This window comes from Chanodichthys erythropterus, chromosome 1 (genome assembly GCF_024489055.1).
Source record: "Chanodichthys erythropterus isolate Z2021 chromosome 1, ASM2448905v1, whole genome shotgun sequence".
In the NCBI taxonomy this organism is placed as follows: Eukaryota; Metazoa; Chordata; class Actinopteri; order Cypriniformes; family Xenocyprididae; genus Chanodichthys; species Chanodichthys erythropterus.
The window spans coordinates 35156913-35179672 of NC_090221.1; the positions used below are offsets into that span (position 1 = coordinate 35156913).

Consider the following 22760-nt stretch of genomic DNA (forward strand, 5'->3'; position numbering starts at 1 on the left):
ATTTGCATAAAGAAAATGAAGCCCTTTTCTTTTTTTGATTGTGGCAATATTTTAAAAATATATTGTTAAGTGCTTTTCCTCTGCCCAAATTCTCATTATTTTAATAAAAATAGTGCTAAATTATTTAAACGTAGATATTAAGTATTTATAATGATAGTATTTGTTGTACTGAATTTAATTTATTAAAACATAAATCATTGTGTCATAAATCATAAATCAAACCAAAAATTATTCTGACATTTTTTCTATTTTTGATATATTTTTGGGTTTGACTGTATGTGTAATATAATAGCATAATATACAGTTATGCTATTTTATGTATTACAATCCTATTTTTTCTTCACAAATACTGTAAGCCTGTTTTACACTGAGCCGAAATTCACTTAATTCATCTTAATTCGGTGCATCAGAGTCGCCAAACCTTACAAAACCCATTTACAAAATTTGAGTTTTCTATATTCACTAGAAGCAATGTCTGATGAGAACCATGCCTCCAACAAAACATCTCAAAACACCTCTGGACAAAATAACACACAACATTACGTGTCATAAAAATCAGACCACACCACCATTAAAATCTCAAGCCAACAGTAAAGTATAGAGGGGCCACTATGGTTTAGAGCTTTTTGCTGCCTCAGGTCCTGGACATCTTGCTATCTTCAACAGAAAATGAATTTTAATGTTCACCAGCACATTATTGTAATAAGAGAGGACATTAGTTAAAAAAACGTAAGAACGTCTGTCTGCCAACTGAAGCTCAACAGAAATCAGTGACACAATAGAAAAAAAAAACAAACACTGGACTAAATCAACAACAGAAGGACTTCAACAGAAGAAAAAACCTTCTGGAGTGAAACAATCAAAGTCCTGACCTCAACGCCACTGAGATGATGAGGTATTTGAGAGAGCAATTCACACCAGATATCTCAAGAAAACTGCTAAAATGAAACCACTTTGGTGCTAAATTCCTTCTGAACATGTTCAGGTCTGATGCACAATTACAGGAAAAACTCTGCATGGAGGTTTTTGCTTCTAAAAGTAAGTAACAGCAATTACTAAATCACACAGCTCTTTAAAATTTGAAATATATTTTATATCCAACTTTATCTGCACACATCCACTTGCACAGGCCGAAATATAGGCTACTATAGAGCAAATCTCAACCACCTGATTACTTGCACAATCGTACAATGTAAACTACTGTATATTATCATCCAGCTCTAATCCACTAAATGCAACTAAAAGTCATGAAGATGTTAAGATATTATAAACATTAACATCATGATTTTCTGTAAAGCTGCTTTAAAACAATGTGTATTGTGAAAAGTGCTAAACAATTAGATTTGACTTTAGTAAATGACCCATTTTTGTTTCTTCTGGTTATAGTACTATCAAATTTCTCACCTTGAACTCTGTCTCTATGTTGGCGAGTCGTGCGAGTTCGTTGCTGAGCTCCAGAGCCGTCAGCACGGGATCTTCGCTGGACAGCGACAGGTAGGCGGCGCTGGCGAGCCCTTTGTATGCGTTCATGCGTGATCTCGAGTGACTGAAAGAGTCGCGTCTCTGTTTCTCCGTGCACTCGTAGCACTTGCAGAAGTAGTCGTGCGGCCGCTCGATCCTGGCACCTTTCATCAGCAGGATGTGTACGATCTCGTACTCTTGACAGTGCGCGGCCAGAATCACAGGTGTCACGTCGTGCGAAAAACGTGTCCCATCCTCGTCGTAAGCGTAGAAGTCATCATCCCTCAGTTCCTGCTCCAGCGGGCTCAATGTCAATCTCAAACCGCCTGCGAACGCCGGATGAGCCAATATGGCCTCCACGATTCGCACGTAGCCTTTGCTGATTGCCAAAAGAAGTGCGTCGCCCACACGCGCCATTCCGTCTTTCTTCAGGAGGAGCTCTGTGACCTCCAGGTGCTCGTTCCCGACTGCCAGCTGCAACGCGTTTTGACCCATGTAGTCCACGCAGTTGAAGTTGAGTGTTTTGGACTCATCCAGCATCTTGCGGACAACAGGAATATTGCCGTACTCCGCAGCGTCGAGGAAACGCTCCTCCTCCACCGTGAGGCTGGTGCCACGTTCATTGAACATGTAGGCTGGGCCTCGGATGGCCTGCCGACGACCCTTCTCTCGCAGGGTGGTGTGCCTGCGATGCATGACCTCTGACCTAAGAAAAAGTTTTAAAAAAATGAGTGAAGAACACTTAGTCGCAATCCATATTATTTGTAATGAGAAACAGAATATTCAATAAAGAACTTGACTTCATCCATCAATAAGTTAAAGTGCCTCTATTACACTGTACCTTTCATGCAGTCTGTAATAGAGCTGTTTGTGAAAGTAAAAGTTCTTTAAAGTTTTAAAGGTCAAGTAAATGGAGATAAATGGAGTAACCGATTCTGAACTGCCTGAAATGAGTCGTCTGTAATCTCTCTTCCTGCGTGAACCTATGTAGGTTTTGAAACTAATCTGCATAATGCCAGCCTATGGTCTTCATTGGCTGCCTGCGAACAACATCTATTTTGCTCCGCCTTCAAACATAGTAGTTGCAGCTGAGACTGTAGCGGAGAGTTTGGTTCATGTTGTTCATGTCGAAAGGAAGCAGTTTTCAGTGCTACAAAACTAAATCCACTTATAGCTCATTTCCACCGAGCTGTACAGTACAGCAGTGGCGTGCGGTCCATATAAGCTGCGAATGCTCTGCATACCCAAGCCATTCGTGGACTCGGCAACTAATATTAACATTATAAATTACTATTAAATCCCTTGTTTGAGGTGTATCATATAGCCTACATGATTGGTAATGCGTATGTAACTGTCCGTAATTTATTTATTTGCCAAACGACGGTAATTTTCCCTAAATCTGCCAGTTACGGAGACTTCTGGGTAAGCTGATCTGCAGCAGCTTTTGCGCCTTTGCACTTTTGTTATGGAACGTCATCATTGTCGCGCGTTCTCATTGGTTTGCTGGTCTATTGCAAATTACATGGGCAGGATAAGCTATGAGCGGACCGCTCGCCCAAGAAGAAAAAATAGCTACTGCCAGATCTCGATCACCAAAAATCACATTGTATTTGATACAAAACTAACTAGACTTAGCCAAATGGGGGAAAAATATCATAACTAAAACTATTTTCATAGTTTTTCATTTTCTCCATAGAGATTTTTTTTTGAAAACTTAGAAATAGTTTAAGGATGTTAATCGATATAGTTTTTGTGTTTGCATAATTTCAACTTTTTTTTAAAGAACTGATAGAAGAACTGATTTTTTTAAAGCCTACTGATATTTTTTATTTATTATAGCCTACTTATATTTATTATAATTAATTTTTTTTTTATTTATAATAGGCTACTAATTGTTTTACTTATTTTTAATAATCAATTTAAAAGGTACTTGTGCGTGGCATACATTTAAATTGATGCCATGGTGTTTTTTATTTGTCGTGTCTGATTTAAATCTGTGTCCTAAACTGATACGTTGAAGTATGTCATTTCTGTGACACTAGCGGCACCTAGCGGATTACAAAAATACATAATATTTTGCAAACACACATAAATATGTGTAAAAAATACATAATATTTTGCAAACACACCTTTCGCATGTTGCACCTTCGTCGACTCAAATGTCACAAAAGCTCTTACAGGTGCTTGTGAAGGCACGTCCCCATATGGGCTACTCTCAATAAAAGTTCCAACATATTAGAAATACTTTTCACTGTTCCTATTTGTCATGAGCAAGCAAATGAGTAAACTAACAATGTCTAGAGAGAACGTGAGCGTCTCGCATATTAGCTATAAACCCATTCAACGTAACTCTATTGGCCACATTTATTTACATGACGCACCACACAGCATACCCGGTTAAAAAAGTCACCGCTCGCCACTGCAGTACAGTACAGATCAGCACAGTATGATCTAGGATGGCAACCCTGATCTGGTTTACATTTCCACCACCAACAGGACCCTTACTTGATAGGCGTGGTGTCTGCTGGAAAGTAACAATCTAGGTCAACCTTGCGTGAAGAAGAATGTGACACATTAAACAACAATGGAGGACATACAGCAGATCTTATTTTTCCTTCTCGGTATGTATATTGGTATATTGCTGTGTGCCGACATTGTGTTGCAATGGTATTGCGTTTCAAATGTTGCCTCTTGTGTTGTCATTCCCCTTGTAGCACACACAAGTGGCGATTCTCTGTGAACCAATCAATGTTCTGCAGTGATTCTAGCTCCACCCTTTAGATACCGGACTATTGTGCTAGGTACCCCAATGGAGGGGTCCCAAAAAAAGTGGTACGGTTCGGTATTTTGGTACCATTAACAACTTCTGACAAAGGAAACAAAAATAACTGCATACTGTACTGTACTGTACCGTCCTGCTCAGTGGACATGAGCCATTAGATTCACTGTGAAAGGACAAGGACTCAAGCTCGAACTGATACTGAAATTGATGGTAAAACTGACACCATCATTTCTGTTCGTTTCACTGTGTATCAAGTGGTGAGGAAGATCTGGTGCTGAAATTCAGATATGCTTATGGCTGTTGATCTGGTTAAATCTCTATGAGGAGTTAATCACAGTGTAAAACATGTAATTTTCTGTTGCCTACAGGTGGCGCTATGACTGTAACTGTATATTGGCATGTAGGTGTCTTCAGGCCAGGACTATTATCAAACATGTGAAGTTTGGGGCAGATCGGACATTGTATGCCTGTTTCATGGCGAAACATTGAATATTGTCAAGCTGCCACAGACACGCCCTTTAACGATTTTATGTTGCAAAGGCCTTTAGATTAGACTGACCAAACATGATGTTTATCTGATAGAATTTCTATGATGGAGTTCGTTAAAAGTACAACGTCTGGAAATGATTTTGCAGAGAAAATTCAAAATATCTTACTTCCTGTTGGGTCTTCCTGCTTTTTTGTAGGTATTGGGCTGTTACATCTGTCTGACGAATTTCATACTTGTACGTGAAGCATAACGCAAAGGACGCTTAATTGAGCTATTGAGCCATTTTGCCACACCTAATTCAGAAACCCATATCAAATTTAATTTTCACCACTTCTGATGTGTGCAAAGTTTCATGAGTTTTCGAGCATGTTTAGGCCCTTAAAAATTAAGAAGAAAAGAAGAAGAATTGACTGAGCAATTACAATAGGGTCCTCACACCATGGGTGCTCGGGCATTAACTAGCTGTAAAAGGCTGCAGCTAAAGAGTTTAAATGAGTGTGCTTAATTCAACTTGTCTAATCTGCTCTGTTCACTGCACAGCACGAGATTCAATCCATGACTGTTTGTCAATAGACTGACGGTCTAAAATGACCAATCACAGCTCTGCTTTTAGAAGTTGCTAAATTGGCCTCTCACACCAATCTGACCTCTGATTGGACCAATAATCAATAACATCAGAGATCAGCTTGGGGTTGCAGCTTTTTCTATGGATCTCACACTGTGATGCACGTGTTCTTCAAGAGTGGGACCAAAAGCTAAGAAATTACCATGATTTCAACACTTTGGGGATAAAGTACACACACTTCAGTTTTGTCATTTTTAGATAAGAGTCAGTGTGGTTTTCAATCATGAGAGTGGATATATCACGCTATACAAATGACATGATGATTGCAAGTTGCAGATGCTATATTTTTTTAAAAAAATCATATCAATTTTAGTCCTCTTGACAGTCTTGTCTGAAATTGCGAACATACAAAAGCGCCTCTGGAGAAAATCCATTTTCTCAGTACCGACCAGTTTCACTCACACAAACTGCTTATGCAGCATAGAAAAAGCAATATACACACATGAACACATGAAACATACATGTACAGTGAGCAGATCAATATGTTGTCTTGTACATGCTGTGCTGCTCTGAACATTTTATTTCCAAGTGCTCTTAAACTCAGTCTCTGGGTGAGACATTTTATACAGCAGCAAATTGCAGCAAGTCACAACCTGCTACAAAAAAAACAAACAAAAAATGCTGTCTGCTTTTATGCAAATACACACACACATAACCCAGAGAGAAAAAATCCAAAGTTTACCAGCTGGACACATCAATGCAGAATGTTGTTTAATTAGTAGTGTTTGTTAAACATAGTCAAACATAACTATTGCTGTTGCTCATATTTATACTTGTGATGTGATCAAACATCTGAAACTTAGTATTAAAGTTTGAAGTGTCATGTGTCGTCCTGCAGCATTTGTGAATGATTCTTCAAATCACATGTGTTGTTGAGGAGAGTGTGCTGGTATTTTACCAAGTTATCAGATGCACCATTTTCACTTACTGGACCAGAAAACAGGTGAAAACCTGCAACCACCTATCAATGCTCTTGCACTGCCCTGGCAACCATCCAAACACCCCAGCAACCACCTGAGAATACCATAGTAATGTCCTGGAAAATACCTTAGCAACCACATAAGAATGCCCTAGCAATGTCCTTGCAACCACCCCAAACACCCTAACAACTGCATAGGAATGCTCTAGAAATTCCCTGCCAACCACCATGAACACTCTAGCAACCACCTAAAAATGCCTTAGCAACACCCTGGCAACCACTTCAAACACCCTAGCAACCATTTAGAAATACCCTAGCAATGTATTGGCAACCACCCCAAACATCCTAACAACCACATAAAAATGCTCTAGAAATGCCCTGCTAACCATCCTGAACAAGTTAGCAACCACTTAAAAAATGCCCTAGCAACACCCTGGTATCCACCTCAAACATTCTAGCAAACGCTTAGAAATACTCTAGCAATGTCCTAGCAACCACCCAAAAAACCATAACAACCACATAAGAATAATCTAGAAATGCCCTGCCAACCATCCTGAACATGCTAGCAACCACCTAAAAATGCCCTAGCAACACCCTGGCAACCACTTCAAACACCCTAGCAACCATTTAGAAATACCATAGCAATGTCCTGGCAAACACTGCAAACACCCTAACAATCCGATAAGAAATGACCATTGGTGGTGGTTGAGGAGATTCCCCCTTCAATATGTAAAGCGCTTTGAGTGCCCAGAAAAGCGCTATATAAATGTAAGGATTATTATTATTATTAAATGCCCTGGCAACCACCTCAAACACCCTTGCATCTAACAATGCCTAGCATTCACTTCAGACACCTTAGAAATGCCCTGGCAATCACCCGAAAACCCTAGAAACCACTGGCCAATGCCATAGCAAAACCCTGTCATTCACCCTGGACACCCTAGCAACCACTTGAGAATGCCCTAGCAATGCCCTGCCAACCATCTAGTAATACTCTAGCAACATCCTGGCAACCACATGAACACCCTAGAAACCACCTAAGAATGCATTTACATTACATTTACATTGTCCAGCAATGTCCTAGTAACCACCTTGAACATCCTAGCAACTACCTAAGAATGTCCCAGCAATGTCCTAGTAACCACCTTAAACACCCTAGCAGCTATCAAAGAATGCCCCAGCAATGCCCTGGCAACCATCTACCAATGCTCTTGGAAACCACTTCTTCATAAAATGTAAAATTGTAGTTATGTCTAGTTTAGTGGGGTGGGCCACTAGTTAACTGACATTGTGCTCCTCAGAGATGAATAAAAGGCTGAAGTGATAAAAAGACAGCAGAAAGATGATTACACAGCGCTCTGAGACATCAAACGCAGAAAGGAGCGGGTGAAAATGGAACCCATTCAAACACTGCAAGTTCCCCTAGGGACATGAAAGAGCATCGCACTCAAGAGAGGGAGCCATGCTGAGTGCAGACAGACAGCTCTGTGTGTGTGAGAGGTCATCAAGATCCTCGAGATATGTCTGTCTCTCTCTCTCACACACACACAGTTACAGGTGCACAAACTGCATGTGTTTGCATAAGTTTAGCTTTCGGCTGTGTCTGATTAAACCTGTGGGATTTCTATGACACCAAATGGAACTGCAAAAATATCTAGATTTTTTACAATTTCTGAGGAAATTATAAGCATTGTGTACCTGTGCAAACCTTAATACATGACTCATTCTATAATCCAATGTAAAAAAAAATCATGTCAAAAAGATAGGCAACTGGTTTTCTGCTGCTGTGCGTTGCTAGGGTGTCTTGGGTGGTTGCTAGGTGCTTTGATATAATGCATTTTGCACTGGTTAAATCTACATATCATAATTAGTTGCAGTTACTGGGACCCTAATAATCCGTTTGTTATCGGAGTAGTAGCACAGTCTGCATAAAAGTCGCATGCAACCATGTCAATTGGAATGAATTGGCCAAATCAATTTAAATTTATTTGGATTGTAAGGGGTGGTTTAAGCCTTTTCTAAACATGTAAACACTTGATCAGAATGACTACCAAAACTGCGCATGTGCAGTGTACAAATGGCGTTCTGTCATGACTGAGAGTTTGGCATGGTAATGGATATGACAGTGTTTATATGTTTGGCCTTGGGGAATAGATCAGCTATATGCTGCTGCTGCTGTTGGTTATTGTTGCTGCTGTTGTTATTGCTGTTGCTGTTGGTTATTGCTGCTGTTGTTGGTTATTGTTGCTGCTGTTGTTATTGCTGTTGGTTATTGCTGCTCCTGCTGTTGTTGCTGTTTGTTATTGCTGCTGCTCCTGCTGTTACTGCTGTTATTGCTGCTGCTGCTTATAGTGGTAACCTAAAGCCACCGAGGGGCTAAGCAGCAGGACAAAATCTGTGAGGCGTTTCCATGCATTTAAAATCCATTTATTTTCATGACGAAATATAGTTCAAATAACACTTAAACTGTACAAACATTTAGGATTAGGAATGATTAAAAAAGGTCAACAGAAAATGAGCGTTCCAGGCTACTTACAGGGGGTAAATTCCTACACGGTAAATTCAAAAACAGGAAACACTATCAATTAAATACCCACCTACACATGTGTGACCAAAATACCTGGAAATGCATACCGAAAATACAAAATTAAAAAAAAACAACATTTTTCTGCACTTACAGTGCTGTTGGTTATTGCTGCTGCTCCTACTGTTAATTATTGCTGTTGCTGCTGTTTGTTATTACTGCTGCTGCTGTCATTGCTGCTGCTGTTTGTAATTGCTGCTGCTGGTTATTGCTGCTGCAGATGCTGTTATTGCTGCTGCTGTTTGTTATTGCTGCTGCTGTTTGTTATTGCTGCTGCTGTTGGTTATTGCTGCTGCTGTTTGTAATTGCTGCTGCTGGTTATTGCTGCTGCAGATGCTGTTATTGCTGCTGCTGTTGGTTATTGCTGCTGCTGTTTGTTATTGCTGCTGCTGGTTATTGCTGCTGCAGATGCTGTTATTGCTGCTGCTGTTTGTTATTGCTGCTGCTGGTTATTGCTGCTGCAGATGCTGTTATTGCTGCTGCTGTTTGTTATTGCTGCTGCTGTTGGTTATTGCTGCTGCTGTTTGTTATTGCTGCTGCTGGTTATTGCTGCTGCAGATGCTGTTATTGCTGCTGCTGTTGGTTATTGCTGCTGTTATTGCTGCTGCAGATGCTGTTAGTGCTGCTGCTGTTGGTTATTGCTGCTGTTATTGCTGCTGCAGATGCTGTTATTGCTGCTGCTGTTGGTTATTGCTGCTGCTATTGGTTATTGCTGCTGCTGTTATTGCTGCTGCTGCTGCTGTTATTGCTGCTGCTGCTGTTTGTTATTGCTGCTGCTGTTATTGTTACTGCTGCTGTTATTGTTACTGCTGCTGTTGGTTATTGCTGCTGCTGCTGTTATTGCTGCTGCTGTTGGTTATTGTTGCTGCTGTTGATTATTGCTGCTGCTGTTTGTTATTGCTGCTGCTGGTTATTGCTGCTGCTGTTGGTTATTGCTGCTGTTATTGCTGCTGCAGATGCTGTTATTGCTGCTGCTGTTGGTTATTGCTGCTGCTGTTGGTTATTGCTGCTGCTGTTATTGCTGTTGCTGTTTGTTATTGCTGCTGCTGCTGTTTGTTATTGCTGCTGCTGTTATTGCTGCTGCTGGTTATTGCTGCTGCTGTTGTTATTGCTGCTGCTGCTGTTGTTATTGCTGCTGCTGTTATTGCTGCTGCTGGTTATTGCTGCTGCTGTTGTTATTGCTGCTGCTGCTGCTGCTGTTATTGCTGCTGCTGGTTATTGCTACTGCTGCTGCTGCTGTTATTGCTGCTGCTGTTGGTTATTGTTGCTGCTGTTGATTATTGCTGCTGCTGTTTGTTATTGCGGCTGCTGTTTGTTATTGCTGCTGCTGTTATTGCTGCTGCTGCTGTTGCTGCTGTTATTGCTGCTGCTGTTATTGCTGCTGCTGTTTGTTATTGCTGCTGCTGTTATTGCTACTGCTGGTGCTGCTGTTATTGCTGCTGCTGTTGGTTATTGCTGCTGCTGCTGTTATTGCTGCTGCTGTTGGTTATTGTTGCTGCTGTTGATTATTGTTGCTGCTGTTTGTTATTGCTGCTGCTGTTTATTATTGCTGCAGCTGCTGTTTGTTATTGCGGCTGCTGTTTGTTATTGCTGCTGCTGTTATTGCTGCTGCTGCTGTTGCTGCTGTTATTGCTGCTGCTGATGTTTGTTATTGCTGCTGCTGTTTGTAATTGCTGCTGCTGCTGTTTGTTATTGCTGCTGCTGCTGCTGTTTGTTATTGCTGCTGTTATTGCTGCTGCTGCTGCTGCTTGTTATTGCTGCTGCTGTTTGTAATTGCTGCTGCTGTTTGTTATTGCTGCTGCTGTTATTGCTACTGCTGCTGTTATTGCTGCTGCTGTTGGTTATTGCTGCTGCTGCTGTTATTGCTGCTGCTGGTTATTGCTACTGCTGCTGTTATTGCTACTGCTGGTTATTGCTACTGCTGCTGTTATTGCTACTGCTGCTGTTATTGCTGCTGCTGTTGGTTATTGCTGCTGCTGCTGTTATTGCTGCTGCTGGTTATTGCTACTGCTGCTGTTATTGCTGCTGCTGTTGGTTATTGCTGCTGCTGCTGTTATTGCTACTGCTGCTGTTATTGCTGCTGCTGTTGGTTATTGCTGCTGCTGGTTATTGCTACTGCTGCTGTTATTGCTGCTGTTGTTGGTTATTGTTGCTGCTGTTGATTATTGCTGCTGCTGTTTGTTATTGCTGCTGCTGTTTATTATTGCTGCTGCTGTTTGTTATTGCGGCTGCTGTTTGTTATTGCTGCTGCTGTTATTGCTGCTGCTGCTGCTGTTGCTGCTGTTATTGCTGCTGCTGTTATTGCTGCTGCTGTTATTGCTGCTGCTGTTATTGCTGCTGCTGCTGCTGTTATTGCTGCTGCTGTTTGTTATTGCTGCTGCTGTTTGTTATTGCTGCTGCTGTTATTGCTGCTGCTGTTTGTTATTGCTGCTGCTGTTATTGCTGCTGCTGTTATTGCTGCTGTTGCTGCTGTTATTGCTGCTGCTGTTTGTTATTGCTGCTGCTGTTATTGCTGCTGCTGCTTGTTATTGCTGCTGCTGCTGCTGTTTGTTATTGCTGCTGCTGTTATTGCTGCTGCTGCTGATGATGATGCTGTTATTGCTGCTGCTGTTGGTTATTGCTGCTGCTGTTTGTTATTGCTACTGCTGGTTATTGCTACTGCTGCTGCTGTTGTTATTGCTGCTGCTGTTGGTTATTGCTGCTGCTGCTAACATCCAAAACAATACTGTGTGCTGAGCTAAATGCGCTCGTTGTATGTGCGTAGGTACATATGATGGTATTGACCAGCTTATAAAATGTGTAAATGCGTCAAAACAGCAGCAGGAATCCCTCACACGCAAATGAAGATCTGCTACGAGATGCAATTCTGATGCCTGTACTGAACTGTGATGGGCAACATTGCGACTATGACAAGGAAAAAACAGGTATGCTTGAGCATTCTGTCCTTTTTAGAGTCACATCTTTTGAAATCATGTCCTGTTTTTGATTCCTTTACATGTCTTTGGTCTGTGTTGCTTTCATACTTCATTCAAACTGCACCAGAGTTTGTTTGAAAGCTGTCTCAGTTCGGATGGCAGCATTAACACTAATTCAAATTAATCAAACTAACAAACCAATCGCACCAGAGTTCATTTTAATCGAACCAAACATGCCAAGTGTGAACACACCCTTAGTCTTCTTACAAAGAAACGTAAAGAATTTCACAAAGAAATTCACCCCTAACAGTGGTGAAACTGTATACCTGTATGGTGTGCACGCAGGGCCGCGGTATCCTAATGGGCAACATGGGCTGCAGCCCAGGGCCCCGAACACTTGGGGGGGCCCGCGAGACAATCCTCTTTTGCGTTTTAAAACGCATCGTTGTCACACCCAAATCAAGAGTCACAGGCGCGCAGCGGACACGCACGCAGGAATACAACCAGGACAGTGTGCGTAGCGTCTGGGTATGCACGTGCATATGGCTGGATTGGTGGCCCGCTATTACAGGCTTAGGCTTAACACCAAGGTATACTTCGGGCGTTCGCATCGCGTAATTTTCGTCATCAAGAGGGTTCGCAGACGTCCGCGCTCCCCGTCCGCGTGCAGCCCAATTTTTGTGATGGCACGGACCATGTGTGTACTGTACAACAGCCCATGCGAAAGTGAATTGAGTGCTTGACAACAAAAGTCCACTAGATAGTGCGCAGTGCACACGCCGAACGCATCTTTCCGCAGCCAAATACTTTTAGCACGCGCGTCTTTGCGCGAGACAGAAGCCGTGTGCATGTTCATAAAAATGAAGCATAAGCGAAATAATGTTGTCAATAACTTGTTAAAGCTTTAAATTGATATCTTATTCATATTAAAATCTTCATTCTAATAAGACGCGCGATTATGGATGTTGGGGGGGGGGGGCTGTGCGTTCGTTAGCCCAGGGCCCCGCGAAGGCTTAACGCGGCACTGTGTGCACGTCAAAAGACTAAATCCGATTTGAAGCTTGTGACATAAATGCGCACATTTACCCGATAATTTTATTTAGCGTTCATGTAAACACTATGTTCAGATTCATCAGTCAGAATCATTTAAACAAAAGGTGTCCATGTAAGCGTAGCTATTGATTTACATTAATTTTTAGCAGAATAAAAAAAAAAGATTCACATGACGTGTCCTCTTATCATCAGTGATGCTCTGCCAAAAGGTCCAAACTCAATCCACTGACATGTTGGGCTGCTTAAACAAACAGATCAATGTTATGAAAGAGTCTTCAGGAAGTCAAACTACCAATGACTTACAGTGAACATCAAACTGGCACAGAAGAAAGCTTTTATGACACACAGCTGCTTTAATGACTATATGATGTGCTTGAGTCTGATCTGACAGTTTAGGATTAATATGAGTGAAGTTTAAACTGGGAATGAATTATGAGCCCATCCATATGGAGAAAATGTGGAGCTGATTATCTGGACGGACACACACTCACAAAGAAAGAATAATATGCAAACTCCTTCGTCTATTCTTTCATCCTACTGTACTATAGATCACCTCTCATTTCTCTCTCTTCTTTCTGCGCTCTTGTACAAGCATCAGCATAGAAATGGAATTTTTGCTCCTCATCAGCACGAAGAATGAAAGGACCAGCTGGAATCACAATGAGAGAGGAAGACTACAAGCCGGAGAAGTGAGACAGATGAAACAGAGCAGTAAGACTGAGATGAAAGAAGTGATGGCCCTCTTTACAAACGCTTTGAAATTATGTAGGTTCTGTTGATATTTTATGCTGGGGGAAAAAATGAAGAGAAACTAGGAAGAAGACACTGTGACCAGGAAGTGACCAGGGTTATTAAACATTAATAAAAACCATAAAGTATATAAATAATATTAAATAAACACTGTAAGTGACAGGCTCCTACTTACTATAAAACATAAAAACACACAAGAGCACAAACCTAGTCTACATCAGCAGCTCTCTTCCAAGGTAGCATCCAAACTGACATAGAACCTGATTGAAACACCCTACATAGTGAAGCACACAAGACACCACTTACAATTCCAATTCAATCTTGGCTTCAGCATGTTGCCAATCTAACCGTACAATAATATAACATAAAAAAATACATTACAGACACATAATTATCTGATTATATAGTCAATTTTGTAGCAGACTGAACACTTATAATATCTTATAATAGCAATATCTTTCTGTAATTTTCTTAAAGGGGTGGTTCAGTGTTTTTTAGGCTTGATTGTGTTTTTGGGGCACAGTTTAACATGTCTTATAGCTTTGGTTTTTTTTTTTTGAAAACGCTGTATTTTTCACATATTTTAGCTTTATTCTACACCTCTGTTTCCACTGTCATATGAACGGCTCGTTAGACTTCCTGCTTCTATGAAGCCACTCCCTCCGAAATACGCAATGTGCTCAGATTGGTTAGCAGGTTGGTAGCTGGCCCAGTGTATCATGATTCGCTGAAGCGTCTGGAAACGCCACGCCCCTTACCATTCGTAGTTAGCGCTTCAGAGGAAATGTAAATAATAGCGCCTATATTGCTGTATCAAATTGAGCCAAATCAGACCCAGATGAAGAGGAAAAAGCAGAACCTATCCAATTGCGTCTTTTAAAGGATGTTTATGAATGGTATTTCATTTTGTATTTGTGTCAAAGTGTTTAGATGCTGTCACTGCTGTTTGTTAGCTTTCAATATACAGTTTTGTAGCCGTTTTTGTAGGCATTAAACTGCCATAACTTTAAAAGTAAAAACGCTTGGTCAATGCTTTCAGAGTATATGAGAAGAAAATCAGCAAGAACATTTTTCTTCTTTTGTGTTCAAAGTTAGATAGTTATTCAGCTTTAGATGGCATAAAGGTGAGTAAATGATGACAGAAACTTCATTCTGTATTTGGGTGAGCCCTGGAAATGCTTTTGAAAAATAACTCCAGTCATGTTCAAGTCAAGCCTCATCTGGAGATTGACATGGAGATTAATGAAGATCTGATTCTGCCTGCAGTATCATTACCACTGGAGTGGATCAGATGATGACACAGCCAGCTTGTCTGGAATATTTTGGCAGGTTATTATTGTTTTCACCTCAGGCTGCAGGCAGTGTCTTGAGACCAGAACCAAAATTACAAACCCTTTCCCATGTCTCTCTTTCTTTCAACCTAACACACACTTTCAGGCAAAACATCAATACAATAAATGTTGTCAGACATCAATATTTAAAGACCTATTGTGGTGATTCGCGGCCTGTTTTTCGCACCAACGAAAATGAGGTTCTGGGGGGAAACATGAGCAGCGCATGCGCATCATAGGCCTACTGGAGAGCGTCAATCAGGAAACTATTCTAACCTCTCTGTCTAATACCTTTAAAATCAGACCAGTAATGCGAATTATCAGTCAGATAATAGTTACTATTATTAAATAACAGAACTTAAACTGAAAAATAATCCTCGTGTCGCACCTGTGCGAGCTCCAACACGTCACGTGCGCAAGACACAACTGAGGTGCAATGCAATTTTTAACAACTACAATAACATTAAATACATTATAACTTAAAAGAATGATGCCAGAACGATAACTGAAATTATTGTTATTGAAATAACAAATTATTATTGTTATTATTAAATAAATGCTAAATTATTTAATTAAAAACTGCATGATAAATAGAAAGTAGCGCAAATCACACAAGCGATTTACTGCATAGACATAAATAAAACTTTATTTTTATTAGGTTTTGTGAAAGTTGATCCAATTGAAAATATTAAGTTTTATACACTGTAAAAGTGAAAATATTCCACATCAAAGACCAATTTTTACCTCAATCGATCCTTAAAAATGACTTTCGATAGTATAACCAAGGATTCGGTCATATTAAATGATTTAAACCAGTTAATTGATCGATGGGCTATGTCACCACATGAAGCACAGTTTTAGGTTACCTGACAAACATTTTACAGTGACCCCATCATCATAAAATCTGTCTGTTTCTAGATTCCTGTGGAATAATATGTTATAAAGTGCATCAGACTGAAGGTTTAACTCACGCGTGCGGTGGAGCGCAGCTGTGCGGGGTCTCGATCAACTCCTCCGGACTGCGGGTCTCATGATCGGGTCTGTGCGGGGAGCGCCGCCGCTGTCCGCGGTTCTGGAGACCGTCGCGCACCGGAGACGCGCCGCAGCATCGCCCAAGATGCGCGGGTGAGCGCCCGATCAACTCCAGCGGATCGCGGGGAGACGCGTCTCTGGATGCGTCCGGGTGGTCGGTGCGTGGAAGTGGCGCAGATGCCCGCCGCTTCAGGGGTCTTGGCGGCTGAGGGAGATGAGTCTGACCGGCCGAAGCGGGAGAAGAGGGGGAGGAGGGCGGGGAGAGGGAGGAAGAGGAGGCACGGAGCCCCTCGCCTTCGTCAGACATCGGGAGAGCTCGTGCTCCGCATCTGCTAAGTGAAAGGGCTTCATGGAACTGAGACGAGCAACTTCAGCAACAAGTGGAAGAAGAGTTTTACCCTCACATCAACACACACACCTCTAATAAGAGAGGTGTGGCTTACTTTTTGATGGTCAAAAGTACGTGGACGCCCAGACCCGTCAATAGTAGGCCTATGACTTTCATTCTGCATGTGGAACACAAACGGAGATGCAATGAGGAATATCTGAGCTGAACGAAACTGAACAAGATCAAGATTTTTTAAAGCTGCAGTCCGTAACTTTTTTTAGATAAAAATGATCCAAAATCGATTTTTGAGCAAATACATAAGCAGCCAGTGTTCAAAACTATCTCCTTACCTTAGCCCGATTCACAATGGTAAGCTTGAAATAATGTTTTATAATTCGGTTGGTACTGGTGGGTTTCCGCGGGAAACTCGAGCATGCAGCCGTTCGTCTTTGCGTCATTACGTCACGTTTACATAAAGAAGGAGTCCCAGCTAGTAGGCTATATGGCATGTGGAGGATGCTGCAGGTTACGGATCATTTATTGCCTCTTCTCACAGCAGCTGCAATAATTGATGGCAGATTGTAATCCAGAAAGGTCCAAATGACAATCATCAGTGACAGCTGGAGATTCACCCATAGTCAAAAGCAAAAGACTTCAGACTACAGTGGCTACAGAAATTGAAATCTACAGGTAACGCTAACACACACTACATATACAAAGCCATGCAATACTGATGTTGTTAACATTAACAATTTGAGTACAAAATATAACAATATTAATGTGCAAGGTCTGATGTGATCTAAGTAATTGTTTGATTTAATCACCATTGACAGCTCGATTTATTGTTGCTTTATTTTCTCAGTTGGTCAGAACAAAAGTGGCAGATTTGTTACTTGTTCAGATGACATTTTCTGGTGAAAATGCTTATTTATAAAATATTAAAATAAAATATATTCTTATTATAAAATTAAAAAAAAAGTATCTGCATCTTCAAAAGCTCATGTCCATGTTATTGTCAGCTTGATTTTTTATGCATACAAGGAAATCGTGAACACGATGTAGCAAATCAGGGGAACTAATTAGTATGCGCACGATTTATAAATCGAGGGAACGACTTAGTAAAGCACGCGCACGATTTAGTAAATTGAGAGAAAAAGTAAATCACGCGCACAATTATAAATCGAAGGAGCGACAGTAAGGCATAAGTCGAGGGAAAGTATAAGTAACTAAATCACACACATGATTTATAAATCGAGGAAATTACTTAGTAAAGCGTGCACAAAATTTAGCTTACTATTTTTTTCCTGCATGTCATGTGCGGGGCTCCGTATATTTGATTCAGAAGTTGCACAAGCTACAGATAAGAAAACACTCCATATTATACCCCTATTTTGTATTCTCAACCACAAAATGCACCAACACCAAACACTCCTGTACCATATCAGAAAACTGACCGGTTAGCATTTGCAATCAAGTCCAAGGACTTTAATCAGGGAGAGTGAGCAGGATGTGTGTGTGGGAACTTATCTAGTGCTTTGGTTCAAAGGTGATTTAATTCATGGTCAAACAAACACTTAAAAGCTCAGCAAGCACAGAATAAATAAATATCAGCAATATCAGGGTTACTGACCTGGAAGTGTTCGCAGAAATGCAAAATTGTTATACAGTACAATCAGTTTCTCAAGAAGCAAAAATACATTAAAGGTCCCCTTCTTCATGATCCCATGTTTCAAACTTTAGTTAAGCCGAGTTCAGACTGCACGATTTTAGCCCCGATTTTGGCTCGCCGACAGGTTTTGAGAAATCGCAGACAAATGCCCGAAATCACAGGCAAATCGGTGCTCGTTCACGCGAGTGACAATCACGCAGTGTGAATGAGCAAAGACGCGATCTGAGAGAATCGCAGACGAGTCGCCGACGCCCATTTGGCATGCTAAATATCTGGACCTGTCGGCGATTCAAAATCCTGCTGTGTGAAAAGTGTTCTGACTGAAAACTACATCGGCGATGACCGACAGCCAATGAGAGAGCAAGATACAGAGCAGCGGGGAGTTTGGGGAGGAGTTATAGACCACAATATCAGCAAACATGGCTTCGTTTCAGATAAACATTACAATTATATCAAACAGAAACAAAGCACAAACATTTGCTTGACCATCCGCAACAGCAGCACATTGAAAAGTTATTTATTTACCTCCAACTCTCATTGCAGAACACACAATCCACAGTCTCCCCAACCATTTCCTCCTCCATATTCTTCTTTTCTTTTTCTTGTTTTCGCTGCAAATCTAGCGCACAGGCAATTCGTATTGCAAGCTTCTTGTGGGCTACCGTTTTTAATAATAATAATAATAACTCCGGACTTGCACACGTGATATCGCGTTGTTTCCTTGACACATCTCGCGTGTATTTGGTTGTGAAACGTAGTTTGCGTGCCAGACAGTTGTCGGCGATTCTTCCTATCATGCAGTGTGAAACCTTCTGTCGCCGATCCATCGTGCTGTTTGAACACAGCAGCGACTGAATGCTGGCCAAGATAGTCATGCAGTGTGAAAAGAACACTGACCCGACTACTTTGAAAATCATGCAGTCTGAACTCGGCTTTAGTGTTTAATGTTGTTGTTAGAGTATAAATAAAATCTGTAAAATTTTAAAGCTCAAAGTTCAATGCCAAGTGAGATATTTTATTTAACAGAAGTTGCCTACATCGAACGGCCAGTTTGGACTACATCCCTCTACTTCCTTCTTTAATGACATCACTAAAACAGTTTTTTGACTAACCTCCGCCCACAGGAATACGCAAAAAAGGGGGCGTGGTCTTGTTGCGCTCCCATGGAAAAGAGCAAGAGTTGCGTTTGTAGAGTGTGTTTGTTGTCGAAACGCTGTTATTTTCATCCCGCAGTCCAATCACCTTTGTTTGGCCTTCCCAAGGACGCTGTACTTAGAGATCAATGGTTACAATTTATGTTTAACTCGGTTCCCGAAAATTATAATTGTGGTATCCTTACTGCAATAGTTAATGTTGGACTGCAGTGCACATAATGGCCACAAGAGGGGACTATGTTTATGTATATGGCTGTTTTCTGTTTGAGGTACTCTTCTGAGTGAGTGCTAACGTTGTACATTTTCTGTCGCTGCTTGTGGAGATTAAAGAGTTCAGTCTCTCGGGAATTATTGTCTTTTGTGTTCATTCGGCACAACACCACAATAATCCACATGTAAAACTATGTGCAGCACACGTTATGGTAAGAGGCGTGACCTTTCCGGGCAAGGAGCACTAAGCTGCTGTCGAATCACAACACAGGAACCGCTGGCACAATCAGAACTCGTTACATATTTCTGACTTCATAGAACAAGGAAGTCATCAGCCCGTTTTTATGACAGTGGAAACAGCGGTATACAGAGAAGTAAAGTATGTGAAAAATACTGTGTTTTACACGCGAAACATGAAGACATGTTATATTGCACACTATAAACACAATCAAAGCTTCAAAAAAACATGAAAAACTGGACCTTTAAGTTATGTTATCTGAACAATGTATACAATTAAGTTTATTAATTCATTTTATTCTTAAAATGAAAAAAAAAAAAATCTGCTAGAACTTAATTCAAAAGGAAAAAACAGTATCGCTTCTCAATTAAATGTTTCTTGTTTGAAGAATGTTGCTAAAACACAAGAGAAATGCTGAGTAAGAAAACCTTTTTTTTTCAGTAAAAATACTAGCTAAAGAAACATCGCCTAGAACCTACAGTGATTGTTATTTTTTGAATGCTGCTTTTCACAATAGATACTGTTTCAAAGGAGCTTTGGGGAAAATAGTGCCAAAAAAAAAGTTATAAAAAGACTAAAGCAAGGAAAAACTGAATTAACAAAGAAAGCCAGAGAAATGCAATTTAATGCAGCTACTGATTAGACAAACAAATGTAAGAAATAAAATATTCTGAGCACTGCAGAGAAGATGATTAGTGTGTTTGTGATGCTAAACAGGTACCTTCGTGTGTGTGCGTGTTCATGTGTCTTTTGAGTGTTTTATCCAGGATATCTGATCGCTCCGGGTCTCTTCCTGTGTCTGATGGGCATTCTAGGAACATCCGCAGGGATTAATTGGGCAAAATCAGACACACTCGCACAATCAGACAACACAACACACAAACACACACATGCAGAAAGCCTGAGCTCCTCCAGACACTGAGAGCGCACAATCACTCGACTTTCTACTGAAATCAGGAGGCATAATGTTCCCTCTCCTCATCCGTATCACTCCAAAAATACGTTTCTACCTGCAATCAATATTTCAGTCTTATGGGAGGAGTCAGTGTCAGCGGGGCAGAGCCTGGATGTTTACAGAACATGCCCCTTAAACATGATCCTGTAAAAGGGCATGTTTGATAGTGATTGAGAGCTGGGTTTGGTTTCACATCTCAACTGAAGAAAAGAGAAATAGAGAAAGCCCACAGGCCTGTGTGTGTGTGTGTGTGTGTGTGTGTGTGTGTGTGTGTGTGTGTGTGTGTGTGTGTGTGTGTGTGTGTGTGTGTGTGTGTGTGTGTGTGTGTGTGTGTGTGAGAGAGAGAGAGAGAATGAGATAGATAAAGGTGCAGTAAGTGATTTCTGAGAAACACTGTAGTCCAGTCATGATGGGAGAGGAGAGAGGGAGAGAGAGCAAGAGGGAGATTTAAAGAAAGAGAGATGGCTGGGAAAAATTACAAGAAAATCTCAGAGGAATATCACTGGAAAAAGAAGGGTTATGATCTGGCAAGAGCTTTAGGACTCGCGTTAATATTAGAAAAGATTTCCAGGGCTGGAGAGACCTGAGCGTGAAGGCTGGAGAGACCTGAGCGTGAAGGCCTGAAAAAAGATGCAGAGGTTGTGTTGTTTCTGCTCCAAAGTGAGTAACATTGGTTTTGCTATGTTTCACAAAACCAAGATATGTTTTTCTGCAATGTTAGCTATGGTAAAAGGAATGTTTTGAGTGTCATTATGTTTCCATCCAAATTTGTGAATTAAACTAATGCTCAGAATTGGAATATCACTTAAAACATTTGAGAATAAAACATGGTTTCCATCCCATGTGTTCAAGAGAACAAAATTGTCAATTCCTGGGAAATTGGTACAAAATATCTGTAATAAATATGAGAATTGCTGCAAAAGTTTTTACAAACATAAAGTATATGATTTACTGTATGTATAATACACACACACACACACACACACACAATTCATAACGCAATTAAATGAATTAAAATTAATTAATTAAAATTAAATCAATAAAATGATCTGAACCACTAAAATGTTCCAAATATGAAGCGCCTGACAGAATCCTTGAAGATTCTATATAGAACCTTTTCTTGCAGGTCAGTAGAATCATCTGCAATTTTCCACAATACATCCACCTCAGTAAATCCTGTTAACCCACTGCTTATTTCAGCCATCATAAGAGTGTAGAGATTGAACAGGATCATGTTTTCAGTCTGTAGCAGGAACAGTGTGTGACAATGAACAGGATTATGTGATCACGGGTTCATAGCTGGACTCAAACAGCCCAGCCTCGCCCGGCGTGTGACAAACCCAGCAGCTGTCGTATTTCAATCAAATATGGCCTTTACTGTTAAATGCTTTAGAAGCAGGAAGGGACAGGAAGAAAGAACATTTTGATTCACTTCCTTTTCAGAGGAATGGAGGTGTAAGAGCTTCATAGAAATGCACAGATTCTTTCTCTCTAAATATTCACACTCAGGATGATCTTCTGAGGAGTTCGGGTCTGACATGCATTATGTATAATGGCTCTCTCTTTTGTATGCCTCTATTTGCCCAGAGGCCTCCACAAAGTACCCTCTCGGGCTCTTGCTGTTTTTCTATTCGAAAATGAGCACACCTAGACGAAACAAGAGAAGACAGTCTCCATGAAGAACCTGTAATGCTTTCAAAGGTTTTCTGAATGCACTTTTTTTAAAATCCTTAAGAATCAAGCTGCATTTGATGCAACTCTAAAGTATTTTTTACCACTCACTAAACTATTTTTTACTCAAATTGCTAGTAAATTTCACAAATAATTACCAAGAAACAGCATTGAATTAAATGTGAAATTTTGAAGTAGAAAGATTGAAATAGTAAAATGTTCTTGTAAAATGTACTCCATTAATATTTGTTTTTATTTACAAAATTACAGTCTTTGTATTTCTCAGTCTCAAACGGACACAAGTAGTGTGAAAGCGGCCTGACAGCACACAGCTTCTTCACGGAAATCAAGATGTCTAGACTGCATGAGCTGTCAATCATACGACTGAAGCTCTGCAGGGAGAAATCCACCATGTCGCTCAGATCGATAAACCGTCCACCTCTTCTGCTCACCCTCAGCTGTGGTTTGACCCTCCAGATCTGGCTGTCACTTCACATTGTGGACAGAACACATGAAATCACATAAATACCTCATCGTTCACAGCGTTTTTGACCGACGGACCGCTGCACACGGTTAAAGATCTGTGACACAGA

At 40.8% G+C, this 22760-nt stretch overlaps 1 protein-coding gene across 1 annotated transcript in view; it reads right to left on the reverse strand.

The window, feature by feature from the left end:
- Window positions 1-2157, reverse strand: part of trpc7b (transient receptor potential cation channel, subfamily C, member 7b) — a 49514-nt gene extending 47357 nt beyond the window's left edge. Inside the window, exon 1 of the mRNA XM_067383292.1 lies at window positions 1405-2157. Coding sequence (XP_067239393.1) covers window positions 1405-2157 — 753 coding nt within the window. The remainder of the gene's footprint in view (window positions 1-1404) is intronic.
- Between the last annotated feature and the right edge of the window lie 20603 nt (window positions 2158-22760).